Below are 23784 nucleotides of genomic sequence, written 5' to 3' on the forward strand. Positions count from 1 at the left end.
GGGCGAGGTGGGGGCCGCAGGCGGGGCTGTGGGTGGGGAGTGGGTAAGGTGGGGGCCGCAGGCAGGGCTGTGGGTGGGAGTGGTCGAGGTGGGGGCCGCAGGCGGGGCTGTGGGTGGGGAGTGGGCGAGGTGGGGGCCGCAGGCGGGGCTGTGGGTGGGGAGCGGTCGAGGTGAGGGCCGCAGGCAGGGCTGTGGGTGGGGAGTGGTCGAGGTGGGGGCCGCAGGCGGGGCTGTGGGTGGGGAGTGGGCGAGGTGGGGGCCGCAGGCGGGGCTGTGGGTGGGGAGTGGGCGAGGTGGGGGCCGCAGGCGGGGCTGTGGGTGGGGAGCGGTCAAGGTGAGGGCCGCAGGCAGGGCTGTGGGTGGGAGTGGGTAAGGTGGGGGCCGCAGGCGGGGCTGTGGGTGGGGAGTGGGCGAGGTGGGGGCCGCAGGCGGGGCTGTGGGTGGGGAGCGGGCGAGGTGGGGGCCGCAGGCGGGGCTGTGGGTGGGGAGCGGGCGAGGCGGGGGCCGCAGGCGGGGCTGTGGGTGGGGAGCGGGCGAGGCGGGGGCCGCAGGCGGGGCTGTGGGTGGGGAGTGGGCGAGGCGGGGGCCGCAGGCGGTCAAGGCGGGGGCCGCAGGCGGGGCTGTGGGTGGGGAGCGGGCGAGGCGGGGGCCGCAGGCGGGGCTGTGGGTGGGGAGCGGGCGAGGCGGGGGCCGCAGGCGGGGCTGTGGGTGGGGAGCGGGCGAGGCGGGGGCCGCAGGCGGGGCTGTGGGTGGGGAGCGGGCGAGGCGGGGGCCGCAGGCGGGGCTGTGGGTGGGGAGTGGTCGAGGTGGGGGCCGCAGGCGGGGCTGTGGGTGGGGAGCGGGCGAGGTGGGGGCCGCAGGCGGGGCTGTGGGTGGGGAGCGGGCGAGGCGGGGGCCGCAGGCGGGGCTGTGGGTGGGGAGCGGGCGAGGCGGGGGCCGCAGGCGGGGCTGTGGGTGGGGAGAGGTCGAGGCGGGGGCTGCAGGCAGGGCTGTGGGTGGGAGTGGGTAAGGTGGGGGCTGCAGGCAGGGCTGTGGGTGGGGAGTGGTCGAGGTGGGGGCTGCAGGCAGGGCTGTGGGTGGGGAGTGGGCGAGGTGGGGGCTGCAGGCAGGGCTGTGGGTGGGAGTGGGCTGGGCGGGGCTGCAGGCAGGGCTGTGGGTGGGAGTGGGCTGGGCGGGGCTGCAGGCAGGGCTGTGGGTGGGAGTGGGTAAGGTGGGGGCTGCAGGCGGGGCTGTGGGTGGGGAGTGGGCGAGGTGGGGGCCGCAGGCGGGGCTGTGGGTGGGGAGCGGGCGAGGTGGGGGCCGCAGGCGGGGCTGTGGGTGGGGAGCGGGCGAGGTGGGGGCCGCAGGCGGGGCTGTGGGTGGGGAGTGGTCAAGGTGGGGGCCGCAGGCAGGGCTGTGGGTGGGGAGTGGGCGAGGTGGGGGCTGCAGGCAGGGCTGTGGGTGGGAGTGGGTAAGGTGGGGGCTGCAGGCAGGGCTGTGGGTGGGGAGTGGTCGAGGTGGGGGCTGCAGGCAGGGCTGTGGGTGGGGAGTGGGCGAGGTGGGGGCTGCAGGCAGGGCTGTGGGTGGGAGTGGGCTGGGCGGGGCTGCAGGCAGGGCTGTGGGTGGGAGTGGGCTGGGCGGGGCTGCAGGCAGGGCTGTGGGTGGGAGTGGGTAAGGTGGGGGTGCAGGCAGGGCTGTGGGTGGGAGTGGGTAAGGTGGGGGCTGCAGGCAGGGCTGTGGGTGGGGAGTGGGCGAGGTGGGGGCTGCAGGCAGGGCTGTGGGTGGGGAGTGGGCGAGGTAGGGGCTGCAGGCAGGGCTGTGGGTGGGAGTGGGCTGGGCGGGGCTGCAGGCAGGGCTGTGGGTGGGAGTGGGCTGGGCGGGGCTGCAGGCAGGGCTGTGGGTGGGAGTGGGTAAGGTGGGGGCTGCAGGCAGGGCTGTGGGTGGGGAGTGGGCGAGGTGGGGGCTGCAGGCAGGGCTGTGGGTGGGAGTGGGCTGGGCGGGGCTGCAGGCAGGGCTGTGGGTGGGAGTGGGCTGGGCGGGGCTGCAGGCAGGGCTGTGGGTGGGAGTGGGCCGGGACGTCGTTTCCTGACGTGGGCCCACCTGGACCCCAGGGTGTGCACCTTCCCTTCACTGAGGCTGGCGCGGCCTCCAGGGCTTCACGGCAGGAAGCGGCCACTCGGCACCCCTCCAGTGGCGTCCTCGCTCTCCCTTCCTCTGCCCATGCGGCTCCCACCTCAGCTCCACCCCCGGCCCTGCGGCCACCGGGGCTCCTGCTCTGCAGGGAGTGGGGCTCCCCGCAGGGGAGGGCCTTTGCAGAATTCATCATCCGAGAAGGTCCCTGTGTTCAAGGGGCCGAGGCCCCGCAGCCCCGCTGGTCACAGAACCCGGGTGCCGCCCCGTCAGCGTGGTGGGTCAGCGCGAGGCCTCTGGGCAGCCCCGTCCTGGCTTCAGGCCCTGTCCTGGCTTCAGGCCCCCTGACCGCAGCCCTGCCCCCTCAGCTGGAGCGGATGCTGGAGAGCACGGCCGTGCGCGCCCAGAAGCAGCTGGTGCTGCTGCACCGGGAGGAGGGCCCGGCGCCCGCGCGCACCGTCGAGTGGCTCAACATGCGCGGCTGGTGCTCCGGCCACCTGCACCTGTGCTGCCCGCGCCGCGTCTTCTCCCGACGGAGCCTGCCCAGGCTGGTGAGGGCAGGAGCACGGCTGAGCCCCCCTAGGCCCGGCTCGGCTTCTTGGGGCCACGGGTGCTGCTGTGCTCCCGGGAGGCAGGGCCCGGGCCCGGCATGAGCCTGAGGTTCCAGAGGGTCTTGGTGGCCTCGGTCAGCATAGCCTCCTGCCTCAGGCAGAAGCCATGCAGACCCTGAGCCCTCTTCCCGGGGTGGCCTCGGTGGGGGCGCTGGGGGGGCGTGCAGAGCCTGCCAGGCGTCCCAGCCTGCTGGCCCCGCTCGGGGGACAGCGTCGGACAGCTGCGTCCACGCTCCCGAGTCCCTGCCCAGAGCACCTCCCCTTGGGGCTGGCAGGGTTCAGGGAGGTGCGAACAGGGTGGGTGACAGACTGACAGCCGAGGCAAGGAGCCCCCGCTCTCCGCCTCTGCAGGTGGAGATGTACGAGCGGCTCTTCCAGAGGCCCCCGGACCGCCACTCGGACTTCTCCCGCCTGGCGCGGGTGCTGACGGGAAACGCCATCGCGCTGGTGCTGGGCGGAGGCGGGGCAAGGTGAGTCCCCTCCGTCCCAGGCGCAGCTCCCGGCAGGTGCTGTGAGCCCAGGGCGGCACCCGGCGGGCCCAGGGCACATGGCCAGGCCGGGCCTCCACAGGCTGATCGTGGTCCCTCCAGAAGCTTCTGTCGCCTGTGTGACCACTCGTGTGTTCTAAGGCTGCTCTGTCCTTTGCCGGCCTTCCCCAGCCCCCCGAGTCTCTCCCCTGTGGCCCGTGTGTGTGGAGGTGCGGCCTGACATCTGTGCCGGCCGCCGGGCCAGGGAGGGTCAAACCCGCTTCTCTGGGAAGTAATGCCAGTGGCCCGGAGCTGCTGCTCTAACGGAACTCGCCACACGAGACGGCGGCGTGCGGTCCTCACCGGTGGCAGCGGGTGGCCTGGCCGCCCCTGTGCCCTGTGCCCTTCCCAGCACGAGTCCTGCCTGGAGGGCTGGGCTGGAGCTGCTGGAGGGGCCAAGAGGGCTCAGGGAGGGCCTGCCATGGCCCTGTCCCCGCCCCCCCGCCGTGGCCTGGTGGGTGGGGAAGTGCAGACACTGCGCTCGCTCCCTCTGAGGATCCCGAGCCTCACCTGGGCCACACGGTTCCCGGGTTCCGCGCAGGCTGAGCCGTGGGCCTGGGAGGTGGGGCCCTGCCCCAGGTGCAGGTGCAGCTGCAGCTGCGGGAGGACTGGGCGGCCCGAGTGGCTGGCCCAGACTTGGACCTGGTTGGCACGTCAGGACGGCTCGATCAGCAGCGTTTTTAATGAAAAGTTAGTAACAATCAAAGTGACTGGTCTAAAGGCTGTATCAAAGATGCGGGTGTTGCCAAAACCGGTTTGGCTCAGTGGATAGAGCGTCAGCCTGCGGACTGAAGGGTCCCAGGTTCGATTCCGGTCAAGGGCATGTACCTTGGTTGTGGGCACATCCCCAGTGGGAGGTGTGCAGGAGGCAGCTGATCGATGTTTCTCTCTCATCGATGTTTCTAACTCTCTATCCCTCTCCCTTCCTCTCTGTAAAATATCAATAAAATATATTAAAAAAAAAAAAAAGATGCAGGTGCTCCGGGAGTGGAGGTGCCACTCGGTCTCCAGTTCTGGGGCAGGTTTGGTGCGTGACGTTCTAGGAACGTGTTTTTGATCTGATTGCCCGGCTCTCGGCAGGAGGTCCATGCGCGCTTCTGACTTCAGTGACTGGGCGTCTGGACGGAGGGTCCCTTTCGTTCCTTGGCAGCTGCTGAGAGTCCCTCCTGCTCGCCTTCCCTCTCCCAGCTCCGCGGGGCTGGCCGGCCCCCGGTGCCACTGCCCGTTGCTTCGCCGCTCTGCTCGGAGCTTCTCGTCCCCGCACGCGCTCCGAGGGGCGGGTCCTCTTGTTCTTGGCGGTTAAGGCTTCTCTCTTCTTGTTTTGCAGCCACGTAGGAACAGGTTCCTTTAGGTTTATGCTTGGCGTTCACTCCACTTCTTGAATCTGATTCTCGGTTTCAGTCATCATCTCTAAACAACTCGAGGCGTTTCCCTCGGACACGGCTTCCTCCCGACCCTGAACTCTTCTGGGCCCCTGGGACACGTGGGTCGGCCCACGTGTGTCTCCCCTGCCTCACGTGTTTCAGACCAGCATTCCCATGCTCCGCCCTCTCGATGGCCTGGGAGCCGTGTTTCCCTCCACCACCTTCGCCTCAGTCCCGTTCCTGCCTCAGCGGGTCTCACCCGCTGTGGAACCCACTCTCTTAGTTCTCACTTCCCACTCAAGTTCCCTTTCAGTTCCACTTTATAGTTTCCAATTCTGTGTCAAAATCGTAAGATTTTATTTGTGTTAAAACAGGTGGACCGGCCTAGCCGGTGTGGCTCAGTGGGTAGAGCGTCGGCCTGCGGACTGAAAGGTCCCGGGTTTGATTCCGGTCAAGGGCACATGCCCGGGTTGCGGGCTCGATCCCAGTGGGGAACGTGCAGGAGGCAGCTGATCCATGATTCTCTCTCATCGTTGATGGTTTCTATCTCTCTCTCCCGCTCCCTTCCTCTCTGACATCAACAAACGTATAAAACAAACAAACAGGTGGACCACAACGTTCACCTTTTAACTGGGTCTGTGTGAGCCATCAGGGCGCCAGGCCAGCACACGTCGAGCAGCCTCCACGTCCCCTCGGGACGTTCCCTCGTCCAACGCTAACCCTCTGTCCCGTCGGCCCGGCCCCACCTGTGTCTGTGGGTCTGGCTCTGCCACTGAACGCAGTGCCTTCGCGCCACCCCCCGCCCCCCCGTGGCCGATGTTGCGTTTCCTCCTGTCCCCTGTTCGCCGCTGAAAGGCACCCTCTCGTGTGCTTACCCCACACTAGTCACTGCTCCCTGTCACAGGCGGCAGGCGGCTTCCCGATCGGGAGCCCCGCCATCTTTCAGCTGCGCCCACACCTCCGTGACCTGGTCCTCTGGCCCCCGCCTGCTGTCTGCTTTCTCCGCTGTGGTCACGTGGTCTCCTCGCAGGCGTGTGATTGCTGGGCCGGACGGACGGGCATCGTGGGGACGGAGTTCGAGGCTCAGTGACCAGTTCCGTCCGAGGCCAGCTTTCCCACCCACTGACGCCGACCTCGGGGTGTTGACCGACTCCCCTTCCGGGGGGCCTGGCCTCGTGTCCCCCCCAGAGTTGGGTCAGTGCAGGCCTCTCGGACGCCGGTGGGGAGACGAGGCCCAGTGCTGGCTGCCGCTCAGGTTGCCAGAGCGTCTACCTGGTGCCCCGTCTCCTCTGAGCGAGCCGGGCATGGAGGGGAGTGGTGGCACGGCAGCGTCTGGGTCCCGCGGGCACCGTGGGTGCCGGTCCTGGCGGTGGCACTTACTCCTGTTCCTGCTCCCGGTGGGCAGAGGCTGCGCCCAGGTTGGCATCATCCGAGCGCTGGCCGAGTGTGGCATCCCTGTGGACATGGTCGGGGGCACGTCCATCGGGGCCTTCATGGGCGCCCTCTACGCCGAGGAGAGGAGCTACAGCCAGATCCGCATCCGGGCCAAGCAGTGGACTGAGGTAGGGCCCCGCTCCCTGGAGCCGGGCTGGTGCCCGTGACCACCTGTGGGGCAGAGGGGAGCCCCCGGTGCGGCCACACCATGGGGCGGGGGTGGGGGGGGCGCTGGCTGTGCTGGTTCCTGGTCCCAGTTTATCAGGGTTCACTGTACCCACAGTTCCGCTGGAAACGAGGCGGGGCCACGGGGAGCCCAGCCAGAGCCGCTTTGGGGTTCTGTGGGAAAGGCAGGGTCAGTAGCTGAAGGTCAGCTCCTCTGAGCGGCCCGGGGCTGGGGACCTGGGCCCTGGCCCTGGGCTGAGCGGGCGGGGGTGCTGGCTCGGTGTGAGGTTTTGATGGGGGGGTGGGGGGTGCATTCATGAGTTTGCAGGAGAGACACCCAGGGGGTCAGCAGTGTCCCCACAGCACCTCCCGGCGAGCCGCTCAGGCACAGCGTTCACTCCCCCGAGACCCCCCAAGGTGCCTCCGGCAGCTCTGCTCTGTCTGGAGCACAGCCAGGCCCCGCTCCCTCCTCCGGTGCAGCCCTGCTGGGCCCTCCAGGGGGGGCTGGGTCTTCCCACCGGCCTCACTGCCCCCCCAGGACATGTCGTCGATGATGAAGACGATGCTCGACCTGACCTACCCCATCACCTCCATGTTCTCGGGGGCTGGCTTCAACAGCAGCATCAGCAGCGTCTTCAAGGACCGGCAGATCGAGGTGCTGCACCCTCCCCCCTCCCCCCTCCCCACTCTTCCTCCCCCCTCCTCCCCCCTCCCCACCCCTCTTCATCCTTCCTCACCCCCTTCCTCCTCCCCACCCCTCCTCACCCCTCCTCATCCTTCCCCACCCCTCCTCACCCCTCCCCACCAGCGGCCTCCTCACCCCTCCTCATCCTTCCCCACCCCCTTCCTCCTCCCCACCCCTCCCCACCCCTCCTCATCCTTCTCCACCCCCTTCCTCCTCCCCACCCCTCCTCACCCCTCCTCATCCTTCCCCACCCCTCCTCACCCCTCCCCACCAGCGGCCTCCTCACCCCTCCTCATCCTTCCCCACCCCCTTCCTCCTCCCCACCCCTCCCCACCCCTCTTCATCCTTCCCCACCCCCTTCCTCCTCCCCACCCCTCTTCATCCTTCCCCACCCCCTTCCTCCTCCCCACCCCTCCCCACCCCTCTTCATCCTTCCCCACCCCCTTCCTCCTCCCCACCCCTCCTCACCCCTCCTCATCCTTCCCCACCCCTCCTCACCCCTCCCCACCAGCGGCCTCCTCACCCCTCCTCATCCTTCCCCACCCCCTTCCTCCTCCCCACCCCTCCCCACCCCTCCTCATCCTTCCCCACCCCCTTCCTCCTCCCCACCCCTCCCCACCCCTCCTCATCCTTCCCCACCCCCTTCCTCCTCCCCACCCCTCCCCACCCCTCTTCATCCTTCCCCACCCCCTTCCTCCTCCCCACCCCTCCCCACCCCTCTTCATCCTTCCCCACCCCCTTCCTCCTCCCCACCCCTCCCCACCCCTCTTCATCCTTCCCCACCCCCTTCCTCCTCCCCACCCCTCCCCACCCCTCCTCATCCTTCTCCACCCCCTTCCTCCTCCCCACCCCTCCTCACCCCTCCTCATCCTTCCCCACCCCTCCTCACCCATCCTCACCCATCCTCCCCCTCCTCACCCCTCCTCATCCTTCCCCACCCCTCCTCACCCATCCTCACCCATCCTCCCCCTCCTCACCCCTCCTCATCCTTCCCCACCCCTCCTCACCCCTCCTCACCCATCCTCCCCCTCCTCATCCCTCCTCACCCATTCTCATCCTTCCCCACCCCTCCTCACCCATCCTCACCCCTCCCCACCCCTCCTCACCTTCCCGCACTCCTCTCGTCCCCCTCACACCCCCCTCGGGCAGTGGCTGGGGAGGATGCCCCTCTAAGCCCCGTCCTCCCCGCAGGACCTGTGGATCCCCTACTTCACCATCACCACGGACATCTCAGCCTCCGCCATGCGGGTGCACACGGACGGTGAGCGCCTGCTCCCCGAGGGGCTCCCACAGAGATGACCTTCCGCACACGACGACGGGGCGGCAGGGAAGTGACCAGGAGCCCCGAGTGGGCGGCACGGAGGCCTTCTCCGGCAGCACATTTGAGGCTGCTTGGACGTCTCGGGGTGCGGAGGGGCTGGGGAGGCCTCGGCACACCGGGTGTGGGGCCGGCACCGGGAAGGCAGGACACGCGGAGCGCGCCTGGCTCTGGGCCTCGGGGACGGGATGTGCAGGAGGCGTGTCCGGCCTGCGCGGTGGCCCCCGTAGGCAGCGGGGCCAGGGTGCGGCAGGAGCACGGGTCTGGAGGGGCTCCTTCCCGCCTGGGCGTGGCCGGGACCTCCGCCCTCTGGGTCCCTCCAGGCTCCCTGTGGAGGTATGTGCGTGCCAGCATGTCCCTGTCCGGCTACATGCCCCCCCTCTGCGACCCCAAGGACGGACACCTGCTGATGGACGGGGGCTACATCAACAACCTCCCAGGTACGGCCCCCCCACGCCTCCGCTCCGCTGGCTGTGCACGCTTCGTGCTGCCTGTGCCAAGGGACTCGCAGTCTGGCTCGGAGCAGGGAACACGCATACACGCACGCACACGCACACACCCCGCGAGCCCAGCATATGGCTCCGTTTGTCAGCTCCGAGCTCCCAGACAAGGGCCCGGGAGAGGCGGGGGCAGTCACCTGCCGCTGTGCCCACGTGGGAACAGAGCCGCAGGTGGTCGGCGCGGCCCTCCCGCGGGCACACCCTCACCTGTCGGACAGCTCTGCGCTCCGCGGGCCTCGGGGCAGGCCCTGCCCGACCCGGGCTCCGGGCTCCGGGCTCCTGTCCCGGGTGACCAGGTCTCCTCGTCCCAGCGGATGTGGCCAGGTCGATGGGGGCAAAGGTGGTGATCGCCATCGACGTGGGCAGCCGGGACGAGACGGACCTCACCAACTACGGCGACGCGCTGTCGGGGTGGTGGCTGCTGTGGAAGCGCTGGAACCCCTTGGCCACCAAAGTGAAGGTGGGGCGCAGCCCTGGGCGGGGCAGGCCGCCCCCTGCGCCTCCTGGGTCCCAGTCCCTCCCCCCCTCCCCCCCAGGCACCCGGAGCCGGGAGAGGGCGGGCCAGGCAGAGCTACTGCCCCCGGGGCCGGGGCGGGCAGGGCGGCACCCAGGGGACCAGAGCCAGGCCTTGGTGGTGGTAGGTGCTGAACATGGCGGAGATCCAGACGCGCCTGGCCTACGTGTGCTGCGTGCGGCAGCTGGAGGAGGTGCGGAACAGCGACTACTGCGAGTACCTGCGGCCGCCCATTGACAGCTATGGCACCTTGGACTTCGGCAAGTTCGCCGAGATCTGCGTGAGTGCGGGGCGGGGGTGGGGGGTTGGGAGCAGGGGCACGGGGCCAGTGGGCTCGCCGTCTGGCTTTTTTTTAAAAAAAACCTGTTTTTATTGGTCTCAGAGAGGAAGGGAGGGAGAGAGAGAGAGACATCAACGAGGAGAGACAGTCAGTGATCGGCTGCCTCCTGCACGCCCTCTCTGGGATCCTGCCCACAACCCGGGCCTGTGGCCTGACCTGGCTCATAGGTCAGCGCTCAACAGCTGAGCCACACTGGCCAGGCGCTGGCTGCTGCTTCCCCAGCCCCCTGCCCTTCTGAGAACAGGAGGTGGGGTACCACACCCAGGCCCGGGCCCCTGTGTGCAGGAGGTGGGGTACCAGCACGGCCGGACAGTGTTTGACATCTGGAGGCGCAGTGGGGTGCTGGAGAAGATGCTGCAGGACCGGCAGGGCACAAGCAAGATGAAGGCCTTTGATGTGAGTGCCCAGCGGACACCCTCTGCCGTCCCTCTTCTGCGACCTGCCCGCCCCCCGCCCCCCCCCCACCCCCGGCATCTGAGATCGGTGCCCTGCAGCCAGCAGCACCCCAACCCAAGCACCCCTCAGCTGCTCGTGCTGCCGCGTCCCCGTGGGCCAGAAGAGTCCAAGGCAGCAGGCCCGGGGGCTGTCTCCTCGTCTCTCTGTGCCCCTGCCCCTTGCCCCATCCCTTCCCGCCCCTTCCGAGAGGGTGGGGGTCTGCGCAGGGCTGTGCCCATCTCTCACATCCCTGCCCCCACTCCAGGGACTGGGGATCCTCAGCAAGCCGGGGGCTCCCGGGGGTGACAGGGCCCGGGGCCTCGGGCCTGGCGGGGCGTCGGCTGTGGTGGGGTACGGGGAGCAGTGCCTTTGCCTAGGTGTGGCCTCCTCCCCCCGCAGGTCCTCACCTGCCCCAACGCCTCCTTCACGGACCTCGCTGAGATCGTGTCGCGCATCGAGCCCGCCAAGGTGGCCGTGGTGGATGGTGAGTTGGACACCAGGACGTGCCCGCAGCCAGGGCGCCGGGGCCGCGTCCCTGCCACACCCTTGACCCAGCAACAAGGGAACCTGGGCCTGGTTGGCTGTGGGCGGGCCCTGCCCTCGGAGGGGACCAACATGGCCCCCCTGTGCCCAGACGAGTCTGACTACCTGACCGAGTGCGAGGAGGGCTTGCCAGATGGCCCCCAAGAGGCCTACGCGGACTTCCAGAGCTCCCCGGCCGACGGGGGCTCCGACTGGGTGAGTGCCTGGACCCACCTGGGCCCCTCCGCCCCACGCCTGCACCGAGGCCCGAGGGCAGGGACGCCCTCAGGGTGAGCCCGCCACTGTCCCCCCCCTGACGGTGCAGTCTGCTTCCAGGAGGACGAGCCCTCGCTGCATCACCAGCACCCCAGTGTGGCTGCCCCCAAACCGTCCCCGGAGGCCTCGCCCCCCTGGTTCTCTGGCCAGGACGGGGAGAGGCCTCCCTCTGACGCTCCCTGAAGCCAGCACCTCCGTCCTGGCCTGTCCTGGCGACCGCGGCTCCCGGGGCAGGAGACCTGGCTGGGCCCTGGCTGTGCTGGGTGTCAGGCCTCTGCACTGGCCGCTCCTGGGGGCACTTGGTCCTGGCACCTCTTGCACAGACAGCAGCCCTCGGGGTGCACCCCCCCCCCCCCGCCCTCTGAGTGGTGTTGGAGCCTCTGAGCCCTGATGCTTCTGCTTAGCGGGTGAATAAAAGTAGATCTGATTGTGTGGGCGTGTGGTCCTTACGCCCGGTCCTTGTGGCAGAGCGATGCCAAGAGGTGCCCGCGAGCCACTGTGGGCTGCAGTGGGGCCTGGCGGGCGGACATCACCTGCCCTCCCCAGAGGTCACCTTGTGGGACCCTAGGACCCAGGCACCTCTCTGCTGGGACTTGAAACGCCGGGGCAACAATTCCAGGCCAAGCTGGGCGGATGCCCAGGATCTGGGGTCCCCGAAGCAAGGACGAGCCTCCCCGATCTCTCGGGCGTTGCTCCCACTGGCGCACACAGGACGCGCCTAAGACGCGGGAGCCCACACTTCTTTTCCGGGTCATCGAGCAGCGCCCGGGAGAACTGCCGCAGGGGCCTGGTCTGCGGGGGTGGGCGCTGGGGGGACCTCTGACCCGGGAGCCTAGGGCCTTGCCGGCAGGTGCCTGCGTTGGTGCGGACGGACGGGGGCCGCACTGCTGGCGGAGCTGCCACCCCGGGTCCTGACGTCAGGTGGGCGGCCACGGTGCACGGACCGCCGGGCCCCGCCCCGCCCCTGACGTCACGGTGGGCGGAGCATCGCCCCCAGTTCTGGCCGCGGCTCCGGCTCAGGCTCCCGGCTCCCGGTGCGGGACGCGCGGAGGGCCCGGTGCGACCATGCGGGACCCTGGCCCGAGCCCCCGTGCGGCCCGGCTCCCCCGGTGGCGGCGGCGGGCGCGGGGCGCGCTCTGAGCCCGGGGATGCGCCGGCGCCTCGACCATGGGCGCCGCCGCCTCCCGGAGGAGGGCGCTGCGGAGCGAGGCCATGTCCTCCGTGGCGGCCAAAGTGCGGTGAGTACGCCCGCTGCCCTGCAGGCTCCCCGCCCCCGCCACCCCCGTGCGCCCTCCTGGACCTCCCCACCACGCGCGGGTGGTAGGGTTACCCGGAGGAAGGCTGACCCGCCCGGTCTGCAGGTCCGGCCACGCTGCACTGGGCCCACGGGTCCTGGAGCCGCGACCTGCCAGCCGGGCTCTCTGGGGGGGGGGGGGGGGGAGTGCCCGCCTGGGTGACCCAGGCAGGATGGGGGGCGGGGACCCACGCTCCTGCCGCGGGAGAGGCCAGGGGGCCGTGTGCCCTGACGGCGCCACGCTGTCCACCCCCAGAGCCGCCCGGGCTTTCGGCGAGTACCTGTCCCAGAGTCACCCTGAGAACCGGAACGGAGCAGGTAGGGGCACGGGAGGCGGTGCCAGGGTGGGGTCCGCACAGCCCTGCACCCTGGGGCCCACTGGCCCTGTTCCAGCCGGGCCGCCAGTGGCCCTGGGGGCTGGGGGGGTGGGGTGAGCTGAGTGGCAGCAGCTGCCCCGCTGGGCTGGCTCCCTCATGCCCCTGCCCTCCCTGCCCAGGGCCCCAGGAAGAGCTCATCACCATGGCACCCACCCAGCCTGGGCCGTTGGCATGGCAACCGGCCTCCTGGCACCCCCAGGGTTGGCACCGCTGTCTCTGGGGGCCAGCTGGCCGGGGGAGGGGAGGAGTTGGCACTGGGCACATGTGAGCAGTGGCAGGCTAGGAGGGGGCCTGCTTATTCCTCCCCCCCCCATCGCCCAGCAGGTAGCACGTCCTGTCGCCCACGCGCACAGGGGCTTGGGGCCCAGCTGGAGGGAGGTGAGAGCCGCTGGGAGGAGCCCTCGGAGCCCCCTCCTAGGAGGGTAGGGACTAGGGTTGGTCGGTGGGGCCGAGCAGTCCCAGGCCCACATCCCAGCCAAGCACCCACCGGGTGGCCTGCCTCGGGGCACCAGGAGACAGGGAGGGGCCCCCGGGCTGGAGCTCGCCTGCCGCCTCTTCCCCAGATCACCTGCTGGCTGACGCCTACTCTGGCCACGAAGGGTCCCCCGAGATGCAGCCAGCACCCCAGAACAAGCGCCGCCTCTCGCTCGTCTCCAACGGCCGCTACGAGGGCAGCCTCTCCGAGGAGGTGGTCATCGGGAAGCCGGCCGGAGAGGGCCCCCAGCCCCGCGTGTACACCATCTCTGGGGAGCCGGCCCTGCTGCCCGGCCCCGAGGCCGAGGCCATCGAGCTGGCTGTGGTGAAGGGGCGGCGGCACCAGGAGCAGCACCCCCACCACCACAGCCAGTCCCTGCGCGGCAGCCGCGAGAACGTCGGCACAGCCTGCCAGAGCTGGGCGGGCAGCCGCCAGGGCTCCCAGGAGTGTCCGGAGTGCGCCCAGCTGGCCCCGGGCCCCTCCCCGCGGGCCTTTGGGCTGGACCAGCCCCCCCTGCCCCAGGCCGCCAGCCACCGCAAGAAGCTGGGGAGGATGTACAGTGTCGACCGCGTGTCTGGTGAGGGGCTTGGCGCGGGCGCGGGCGCGGGCGAGCCTGGGCGGAGTGCTGGTGCCAGACCTGCTAGCAGAACCGCTGTGAGGCCTGGCCAGGTGGAGGGTGCCCAGGTCACAGCCGCAGATAGTCCTGTCCCGAGCCCCATGCCCCGTGGCCCATGGTTGGCCGTGACCCTGCCAGCACCAAGTCAATCCAAGAGTGCTTCCCGGAGGAGGGGCCTTGGAGGACTTGAGGGCTGAGCGGGGACACATGGGCGTGGTTGGAAGGTGGTGCTGCCTCTCCAGGCCCCCAAGCGGGGCCCCCCCTTTCTTCAGGACACACATAGCTGTTGGGGGCCCGGCCAGCCAGTGGGCCTCTCCCCAGGTTGGTGGGCTGTGTGGGTGGTGGGGACCCCTGAGGCCGCCGGGCCTTGAAAAGACTCCCTGGGACTCAGGCAGCCCTCCTCCTGGCTCTGAGGGTGCCTCCCGAGGGCAGGGCTCTCACTAGCTGAGCCACCGCGTCCCCCGAGGCACCTCCTGGGCTTCGGGCGCAGCCCTGGGTGTGGGCAGTTCCCCTCCACCACCTCAAGCTGCTGAGGGACACAGGCTGGGGGTTGGGCGAGGGTCAGGGTGAGAGGCAGAGCTGCTGCAGCCTCCCCCACCTGGTCCAGGAGCCGCAGGACCCACGTGCCCTGAGGGTCTCCGCCTCGCCCTCCTGGGAGCTGGGGGGAGGGCTGGCCGCTCACACCAGGCTGTCCTGGCTGCAGAGGGTCCGGAGAGCTGCAGCCTTTCCCTGACCCGCCTCCCCCTCCTCCTCACGGAGACGGGATCCTGCCCAGGGCTCCCTGGGGACAGGCTGTGCTTTCCCAGGAACGCTCCCCACTGTGGCAGCCAAAGAGCTGAGCAAGGACAGGCACACGTCATGAGCCCCACAGGGGTGGGCGCACGTGGCCGAGCCTGTGCCCGCCTCACCGGCTGTGGCCGAAGCACATGCTCCCCTGCAGGCCCCCTGCTCCCCTGCAGAACCCCCCCTGCAGGCCCTCCGCCCCCCTGCAGGCCCCCTGCTCCCCTGCAGGCCCCCCGCCCCCCTGCAGGCCCTCCGCCCCCCTGCAGGCCCCCCGCTCCCCTGCAGGCCCCCCGCCCCCCTGTAGGCCCCCCGCTCCCCTGCAGACCCCCCCTGCTCCCCTGCAGAACCCCCCCTGCAGGCCCCCCGCCCCCCTGTAGGCCCCCCGCTCCCCTGCAGCCCCCCCCCCCCCCGCCCCTGGTCACCACTCCTCTGTCTCTTCCAGACAACGCCCACACCCCCATCCGCACCTGGTTCCCCAAGGAAAACCTCTTCAGCTTCCAGACCGCAACCACAACTATGCAAGCGTGAGTCGTGTCCCTGCGTGTGCCCCGTGCCCTGCGGGCCCTCCTCCCCAGCCCCCCCGGCCCCTGTGCCTGTTTCTCAGCGGCCCCGTGCCCACTCATGGCGTCACTCTGAAGGCAGGCGGGCCAGCTGCTCTTCTCACCCCCCCTGCCCCCGGGCCTCCCCCGCTCTTCACGGCTCCTCCTGCCCGTCCACGGCCGGGACAGTCACCAGTGGGGGCGGCTCTCCGGGGCCCGTGTCACCCAGCTCTGCCCACGAGACTCTGCCTCACCGTGCCCCGGACACAGCCTGCTCGTGCGGGATCCGTGTGTCCCACGAGGGACAGCTTAGGGCCTCGGGGGTCTGCCCTTCTGCGCCTGCGACACAGCTGGGTCCTCTGTCCTCTGTCCGGGGCTCTTCCCAGGCCCCCCTGGCTGTCCTGTGCTCCACACCGAAGACGCTCGCTCCCCACAGGCTCCCTGCCCTGGGCCAGGAAGTGGGGCCGCCACACCCCCGGGGCCCAGGGCGGGCAGGCCACAGCGCCTGGGGAGGGACTGACGGCGGGGCGCTCCTGGGGAGTGAGGGGTCAAGACTCACTGTGTCTTCTCTCCCACGCTGCCCCCCTCCGGCCGTGCCTCCAGCATCTCGTAAGTACCCTGTGGGGCCTGCAGCCTGGGGCAGGCGGTTGTCCCTGGGAGCCCCCCCTCCCCCCGTAGGCTTGGGCAGGCCAGCGACGGGGCCATGTCGCCGAGCACCTAGGCGGCAGCGGCCCGCCAGGGGGCCAGGCCAGGGCGAGGCAGGCAGGACCCTCTGCCAGGCCCGGTGCCCCGGATGGCCCACAGTCCGCGTGCTCTCGCCTCTGTCCCCGTGTCTGTCCCTCTGCCCGCGGCCAAGGGCAGTGCTGACTCCCCGGTTTCCCAGGGTGTTCAGGGGCTACGCGGAGAGGAAGCGCCGGAAACGGGAGAATGATTCCGCGTCCGTAATCCAGAGGTAGGGCCTGCCAGCCACTCGCCACCGGGGTCCGTCTCTTGTCTGTGCTGGTCTGGCCTGGGCCCCCCTGAGGCCCCCGCAGACCGGGTGGGGGAAGGGCGGTGGCGACCACTGGCCTGGCCCTGCTCTGGGGACGCAGCAGGCAGGAGAGGGCACGCGGCCTGGGCCCCAGGCTTTCGCTGGGCGCACAGTGAAGCCAGAGCTGTGGGGTCAGCGGCCAGGCTGACCCTCCCGGCCCTCACCGCAGCCAGGCCGGGAAGCCGCCTGTCTGTCTCGGAAGTCGGCCTTGCCAGGGCACAGGTGTGGAGGCCAAGGAGACCTGCCCCTGAGCAGGTGGGGGGGGGCGTGGCCGCAGGCCCAAACCCACCTGTGGGCGGTGCACACGTGGCGCTGCCACAGCGCAGGCAGCAGGAGCCCCTGACCACCTGGGAGGGCGGCCGGCCTGGGCGGGGAGGAGGGGAGGGCGTGCCCTGCACCAAGGGATGGAGGGGGCAAGGGAAGGCCTGGTTCTTGTGCCTTTGCCCCGGCAGCTGAGGGGGCTCTGGGAGGGCCTCCGTAGGAGAGGGACTGGGTGGGGTTTGCCCTCTGGGTGGGCGCTGGGAGGGGGGCATCTCTCACTGAAAGAGGGACCGAGGCGCAGGCGAGGGCAGGCGCGGTGGTCAGGGAGGGAGGGGCAGGGCCGCCGCTCACTCCTCGCAGCCCTCCGCAGCCGCGCGCCCTCTCCCCCCAGGAACTTCCGAAAGCACCTGCGCATGGTCGGCAGCCGGAGGGTGAAGGCCCAGAGTAAGGGGACCGGGCGGTGGGGGCGGAGGGGGCGGGCGCCTGCTCTTGGCTGGGCTTGGAATGCTGCTCGCTGTGCGCGGAAGACCCCTAAGGCCCCAGCCTCTGCGCCGGATACAGACTCCCCAGGCCCCAGCCAGACCCCCAGTCTCCACCCCTAGCCCCACCCCAGCACTCCCAGACTCCGCCCACAGCCCCCCCCCCATCCACCATCACCCCCTCCCTCCCCACAATGGCTTCTCCTAGTCCCCAGCCTAGAACTTCCCGGCTCTGCCTCCAGCAGCCGCAAATCCTACCCCGGAGCCAGCCCCGCATTGGTCCAGCCTCCCTCCCGCACCTCGGGCCCCGCTCCGCCGCGCCCACGCCAAGGCCCGCCCACGCCCCGCTGATGCGGGGTTTGCTCTCCCTGCAGCGTTCGCGGAGCGGCGCGAGCGGAGCTTCAGCCGGTCCTGGAGCGACCCCACCCCCATGAAAGCCGACACTTCCCAAGACTCTCGAGACAGTAGGTGCCCTGCGCAGGCCGGCCCCCCTCTCCAGAGGCGCCCCCAGGCCCCCGCCCCGCGCTCCGCAGGGCAAGTCCCCCTCCCAGCAGCGCCCCAGGCCCCGCGCTCCGCAGGGCGGGTCCCCTCTGGGGCCGCTAAGCTGCTGTGCTTCTGCTCTGAGCCTCAGGTTACCGTCTGGGTAAACGAGGGCGCCTGGCACCTCTGACCTCGCGGGCAGCTAACCAGCAGCTGTGCAGGTGCTGGGCCGGGCACCTGTGGGCCTCTGCTGGCCGCCGGCCCAGGAGCAGGGGTGGGGGGCACGTGGCTGCCAGGCACAGCTCCCCACTGGGCCAGGGCCCCTGGCACGCCGGCCGCCGGCCGATGCTGGCACTCACCTCCTGGCTCCCACCGGCTTCCCGGCCAGGCAGCTGCTGCTGGTGGTGACCGGGGCTCCACCCCCTCCCCCACACGCTCCCTCGCTGGCCTGGAGGGCCTGGCTTGCCAGCTCTGCCCACCGCCCTGCTGGGAACCTGGGGCAGGTGGCCCGCAGCCCTGGTGACCCGCCTGCCCCGCAGGTGGCGACCTGCAGAGCTCGCACTGCACCTTGGACGAGGCCTTCGAGGACCTGGACTGGGAGGCCGAGAAGGGCCTGGAGGCTGTGGCCTGCGACGCAGAGGGCTTCCTGCCACCCAAGGTCATGGTGAGGACCGGCACCCGCACCGCGCGGCTTAGCCAGTCAGGGAGGCGGTTCTTTTCCTCGGGAGCTGGACTGTCTGCCTGGGAGTGAGGCAGCCACGGCCGGCTGCCCGGCGGGGTGAGGGGGTGTCTCGTGGGGCTCCCCTGGGGGCCGCCTGGGGGGTCTCATCGTCTCTGCTGCCGCGGGTGGGCTGACCCACAGGGGCTCCCACTGCCCCTGGGCTCGGAGGCGGCCGAGCCTTCCCTGAGCCGCTCCTGTGTCCCCAGCTCATCTCCTCCAAGGTGCCCAGAGCGGAGTACATCCCCACCATCATCCGCAGGGACGACCCTTCCATCATCCCCATCCTCTATGTGAGTGCCCGCCCAGCCCTCCCAACCCCCAGAGCCGGGTGGGGGTGCTGCCTGAGAGGGACCCTGATTCAGGTGTGGCCTGTGTCTGTCCCAGGACCATGAGCACGCGACCTTCGAGGACATCCTGGGTATGTGCCCTCCTTTCCCACTGTCTTCGGGGTTGGGGGGGGGGGCGGGGGGTAGGGGGTGCCCAGGCTGTAGGGAGCACTGGGGGCCGCGCTCACACCCCTCCCTCCCCAGAGGAGATAGAGAAGAAGCTGAACATCTACCACAAGGGTGCCAAGATCTGGAAGATGCTCATATTCTGCCAGGTGGGGCCTGGCACCCGTGGGTGTGTATTGGGGGGAGCAGTGGGTGGACACCTCGTGTGTGCAGCCCTCCAGGCTGACCACAGTGTCTCACAGGGCGGCCCAGGACACCTGTACCTGCTCAAGAACAAGGTGGCCACCTTCGCCAAAGTGGAGAAGGAGGAGGACATGATCCAGTGAGCAGGCGGGCTGGCGGGGGCTGGGGAGGGGGCTGGGCCCTGGGCCCTCCGCACGCCTGGGGCCGGGGGGGAGGCCGCCTGTGACTCGCCCTCCCCCCACCAGCTTCTGGAAGCGGTTGAGTCGCTTGATGAGCAAAGTGAACCCAGAGCCGAACATCATCCACATCATGGGCTGCTACATCCTGGGGAACCCCAACGGGGAGAAGGTACGGGGACCCCGGCCCACCCAGCCTCTGGGGACCCGGACCCATGAGAAGAGTTGGCAGAAGGCCCCTCCCCACCTGTGTCTCCTCAGATTGCCTTTCCTCTTCCGTTAAACCCTCCAGAGAGCCTCGCCGGTGTGGCTCAGTGGATAGAGCGTTGGCCTAGGGACGGAAGGGTCCCGGGTTCGATTCCGGTCCAGGGCATATGCCTGGGTGGTGGGCTCGGTCCTCAGTAGGGGGCGTGCAAGGGGCAGTCAGTCAATGATTCTCTGTGATCATTGATGTTTCTGTCTCCCTCTCCCTCACCCTTCTTCTCTTGAAGTCAATACAAATACATATTTTTAAAAACACTCCAGAGAAACCCCTTGTTCCTCAGCCCAGCCTGTTGTGAGGGGTCCTGCCCCCCGCTCCTATCTTGCCCTTAAGCTCCCTCCCTTCCTCCTCTGTCCTGGACTCATGGCCCCGCCCCTTCCTTTCAGCTGTTCCAGAATCTCAGGACCCTCATGACCCCTTACAGGGTCATCTTTGAGTCCCCCCTGGAGCTGTCGGCCCAAGGTGAGTGTCAGGCTGCTTCCCAGCACTCGGGATGGGGTCCAGGCTGTAAGGAGCACTGAGCGGAGTACATCCCCACCATCATCCGCAGGGACGACCCTTCCATCATCCCCATCCTCTATGTGCCGCCCAGGGCCCAGGCCAGGTGCCAGCCCGCCCACCATCCCCATTCCCCCAGGCCCGCCCTAGTCCAACCTGAGCCCCATCCCTTCTGCCCCAGCCCGCCCTCAGCCCCGCCCTCAGCCCCCGGCCGCAGCTCGACCCCGACTCCACCCGGAGCCCCGCCCCTCAGCCCCGGCCCCGCCCTCAGCTCGACCCTGACTCCACCTGGAGCCCCGCCCCTCAGCTCTGGCCCCGCCCTCAGCTCAACCCCGACTCCACCCAGGGCCCCGCCCCTCAGCCCAGGCCCCGCCCCGCGCTCTGCCTGAGCCCCGCCCACCTCCTCCCAGGGAAGCAGATGATCGAGACCTACTTCGACTTCCGGCTGTACCGCCTGTGGAAGAGCCGCCAGCACTCGAAGCTGCTGGACTTCGAGGACGTGCTGTGAGGGCAGGGCCGCCGTCCTCGCCGCCTCCTGAGCCGCCCGCGGTCCTGGCCTGGGCCCTGCAGGGCAGCCTCGGCTCAGGGTCCGCCGCCCGCGGGAGCGCCGCCGCGGCCACAGAACAAGTGCAATTTCCGCCGGCCCCTTGGGAGCTAGTGAAGTGCGCGCCCGGCCGGCCGCGTGGTGCCCCGGCCCTGCGAACCCATCACCAGCACGGGGCGCCTGGTGGGGGCGCGCCTGGTCGGCTCGCGTGCGCCCCTCTGCCCGCCTGTCCCCAGCGTGTCCTGGCCTCCCAGCGGAGGGTGCCGTCTCCAGGGCCCTCCCCCTGCAGGAGGCGCCCGGAGCTGCTGCCCGCCCCGCCCCCCTCCTTGCTGCCACGGTCCAGGCCGGAGGACGGGCAGTGCGGGGGGGAGCAGGGGAGGGCCAGTCGGGCGGAACGGGACCAGCCAGGGCTGGGTCCCCGTGGGTGAGACCCGCCCGCAGCACTGGGGGCCTGGACTCCACCTCCAGGCCCAAGAGCCAAGCGCTGGTGGGCGGGCTGGCACCTGGCCTGGGCCCTGGGCGGCACTCTTGTACATACAGCTGGCGCTGGGGGCAGGTCCCCCTTTGCAGAGCCTGGGTCTGAGGGCACCTGGCTGTGCCCGAGGCTGCGGGAGGGCGGGAGTGGCCGGGCTCTAACCATGTACGATATCCGTAGAGTGACCATTAAAGCTGACCCTCCGCTGCTCTTCTGTGTCCTCTCAGCCCGCGGGGTGCCTCCCTGCGCCCGGAGCTTCTGGGCCCGCTGTTGAGTCTGCCGTGGTGGCCGCCCGCACACCTGGCCGGGCCTGAGGCTGCCCAGCTTCCAGACCCCCCCCCCCCAGCCAAGGGCACGCTCCATGGGAGGGTGGGGGACCCGCTGCAGGGCTCCCGGAAGGGTCTGGAAGCGGGGTGGAGAGCAGGCCCTGAGCCGCTACAGCCTGGGTCCTGAGGAAGGGCAGGGCGGGAGTGAGAGGTGCCTGCCCCTCGCCACCTCTGTCCCCACCCCTGGCAGTGACCACAGGACCGGCTGGTCTCCCTTAGCCTCCTTGTTTCCAGCTATGCTCACTGCCACCTGTCCCCTCGTAACCAAGCTGTCACTGGGCACGGCCAGGCCTGGCTACCCCGGTGGCTCCTGGCCCGTGGCCCGGGGACAAACAGCTGCTGCCCGCCGGTGACCCACAGTGGACGGTGTGGTGCAGCCGGAGGGATAGCGGGGACGGGAGGGTGGCGGACCTGCTCGGGGACAGCCCTGCATCACCCCTGCTGGGCGGGGGCGTCGAAGTTTTGGCGCAAACTTGAATAGGTCAAGTTTTAGGGGTTTCGACTCAATACCACATGCTTGTCTACATACTCGAACTTCCTACATCACTCACCACAGAGTCACGTGACTCGGGAGTCCTCTGCACCCTCAGTTCCTGAGACCTGATGGGACCCCCCCCCCCCCCCCGCCCTCAGGCCTGGCATCTGGGCGACGCTACCGGCACTTCTGCTTGTCGATAAAACCCTGCAGGCCCAAGCAGACAGCCTCCCGCACCGCCCACCTACTGCACACCGTGCTCAGAGGGCCCTCAGTCCTGCCCCCAGGGCCGCCGAAGCTCGGCCACGTGCCCTTGCCCCTCGCCCGGCCTCGACTGGGGACCCTCCTTCGGCAAGCGCGTCCACCCCAGGCCCGAGGGCGGCCGGGGCGGGTAAGGGCTGGCAGGGCCTGCCCCGCCCGCAGGAGGCTCCTGGTTCACAAGGTTCCACTCCCCACACCCAGAACCACCCAGGAGAGGCATCGTGGAGGGACGGATGGCAAACCCTGAAGGTGCCCGAGAACAGACACACACGGGAAGCATTCTGGGGAAAGTACAGAGCCAGGGAGGTGATGGCAGACGCAGAGGCAGGCCTCCGGTGACACGCCTGCCCACTGCCCCGCCTGAGACACACACGGGGCAGAGGTGGTTGGGGAAGACGTACGCACAGCACGTGAGAGAGGGTCAGGTCCCTCACGGGGAGGGCGTTTTTATGTTTTGGTAAAAGACAAACACCAATCGGCAAAAACGAACACAGATCTGAAGAGAGCTCACGGAGGAAGTGATCGCCAGTGGGCACGGAGAGGCGCGGCCCCACGCGGAACGGAGGAAAAGACGGGGGGGGGGGGGGGGCGGCTGAGGCGCGACTTCCTACCTGCTGGTCTGGGGCCGTGGTCGGCAAACCGCGGCTCGCGAGCCACCTGCAGCTCTTTGGCCCCTTGGGTGTGGCTCTTCCACAAAATACCACGGCCTGGGCGAGTCTATTTTGAAGAAGTGGCGTTAGAAGAAGTTTAAATTTAAAAAATTTGGCTCTCAGAAATTCCAATCGTTGTCCTGTTGATATTGGGCTCTGTTGACTAATGGGTTTGCTCACCACTGGTCTGGGGGAAAGCCTGAGGGCCGTGGGGGCCTGTGCTGGTGGGCGTGGGGGAGGCGATGTGAGTGGCTGCCGTCCTGTTGGACAGAATCCGGCAGCAACTGTTGAGTGGCATGAGTCCTGATGAGACAGGAAAGCTGGACAGACTAATTACTAGCAAGGAGGCGGAATCAGCAATCAAAAACCTCCCGAAAAACAGGAATCCAGCACCAGATGGCTTCACTGGTGACTTCTACCAAACAGTCAAAGAAAAATTAATACCAATCCTTCTCAAACTATTCTTAAAAAAAAAAAAAAAAACCAAGACCTTACCCCGATACCAAACCCAGACAAGGATGCCACACACACACACACACACATACACACACACACACACAGACCAACATCCCTGGGGACTATAGATGCCGAAATCCTCAGCAAAATGTCAGCAAACGGAACTCGACGATACATTAAAAGGATACCTCATCCCGGTCACGTGGGATTTGTTCCAGAGATGCAAGGATGATTCAGCATCTACAAATCAGAACAAACAAACCCGAAATGTGTATGAAACCGTGAACGACCCCAAATAGCCACAGCGAGCGTAAGAAAGGAGAAGAAAGCTGGAGGCATTTTACCCCCTGATTTCAAACGAGACCACAGAGCTACAATCCTCAGAACAGCATGGCATGGACAGAAAACCATATCGATGTACCGATGGAACAGAGTAGGGAGCCCAGAAATAAACCCACGAACGTATACACGGTCGATTAATTTATGACGAAGGAGCCAAATTGTGCAATGGGGGAAGGACAAGCTCTTCAATCAACCGTGTCGGGAAAACTGGACAGCCACACGCAAAGAACAGAACTTGACCCCTATCTCACACCACACACAAGAATGAGCATCCTATCTAATAAAAGAGTAATATGCAGATTAACCATCACTCCAACACACAAGATGGCTGCCCCATGTGGTCAAAGATCCTGCCCCCATGTGGACACAAGATGGCCACCACAAGAGGGCAGTTGGGAGGGACCAGGCCTGCAGGGGAGGGCAGTTAGGGGCAAACAGGCTGGCAGGGGAGCAGTTAGGCATCAATCAGGCTGGCAGGAGAGTGGTTAGGAAGTGATCAGGCTGGCAGGCAGAAGCGGTTAGGGGCAATCAGGAAAGCAGGCAGGCGAGCAGTTGGGAGCCAGCAGTCCTGGATTGCGAGAGGGATGTCCGACTGCCCTCGAGGTGTCCCAGATTGGAGAGGGTGCAGGCTGGGCTGAGGGACACCCCCCTCCCCCGTGCACGAATTTTGTGCACCAGGCCTCTAGTAAAGGATTAAAGACTTGAGCGAAAAGCCCCCAGAAGAAAATATAGGCGGGAATCTCCCTGACATCGGACTTGGCAATGATTTCTTCAAACCTGACACCGAAAGCACGAGTAACAGAGGCAACAACAGACAAGTTCGTCACAC

The 23784-nt window shown here is 68.6% G+C and overlaps 2 protein-coding genes across 3 annotated transcripts in view; both read left to right on the forward strand.

The window, feature by feature from the left end:
* Nucleotides 1–11232, forward strand: part of PNPLA7 (patatin like domain 7, lysophospholipase) — a 36832-nt gene extending 25600 nt beyond the window's left edge. The window contains exons 24-35 of the mRNA XM_080668522.1: nt 2478–2660; nt 3072–3190; nt 6017–6173; nt 6749–6865; nt 8087–8156; nt 8537–8653; nt 9025–9173; nt 9355–9507; nt 9853–9963; nt 10402–10486; nt 10637–10740; nt 10861–11232. Of these exons, the coding sequence (XP_080524648.1) occupies nt 2478–2660; nt 3072–3190; nt 6017–6173; nt 6749–6865; nt 8087–8156; nt 8537–8653; nt 9025–9173; nt 9355–9507; nt 9853–9963; nt 10402–10486; nt 10637–10740; nt 10861–10983 (1488 nt within the window). The 3' untranslated portion in view covers nt 10984–11232. The remainder of the gene's footprint in view (nt 1–2477; nt 2661–3071; nt 3191–6016; nt 6174–6748; nt 6866–8086; nt 8157–8536; nt 8654–9024; nt 9174–9354; nt 9508–9852; nt 9964–10401; nt 10487–10636; nt 10741–10860) is intronic.
* Nucleotides 11233–11737: 505 nt separating this feature from the next.
* Nucleotides 11738–20656, forward strand: NSMF (NMDA receptor synaptonuclear signaling and neuronal migration factor). Of its 2 annotated transcripts, XM_080668524.1 has the most exons (15): nt 11738–12038; nt 12351–12412; nt 13035–13523; nt 14788–14869; nt 15768–15836; nt 16567–16619; nt 17029–17118; nt 17674–17798; nt 18062–18145; nt 18240–18273; nt 18386–18456; nt 18550–18629; nt 18736–18838; nt 19315–19390; nt 19837–20656. In XM_080668524.1, exons 1-15 carry the CDS (start codon nt 11968–11970, stop codon nt 19932–19934), a joined length of 1587 nt encoding a protein of 528 aa, XP_080524650.1. In that variant the 5' UTR covers nt 11738–11967; the 3' UTR covers nt 19935–20656. The 2 variants fall into 2 exon arrangements, with proteins under 2 accessions (XP_080524650.1, XP_080524649.1); XM_080668523.1 differs by lacking the exon at nt 15768–15836 and having other exon boundaries at nt 11822–12038.
* The last annotated feature ends 3128 nt before the right edge of the window (nt 20657–23784 follow it).

Source organism: Plecotus auritus, assembly GCF_963455305.1.
Source record: "Plecotus auritus genome assembly, chromosome: 5".
Classification (NCBI taxonomy): Eukaryota; Metazoa; Chordata; class Mammalia; order Chiroptera; family Vespertilionidae; genus Plecotus; species Plecotus auritus.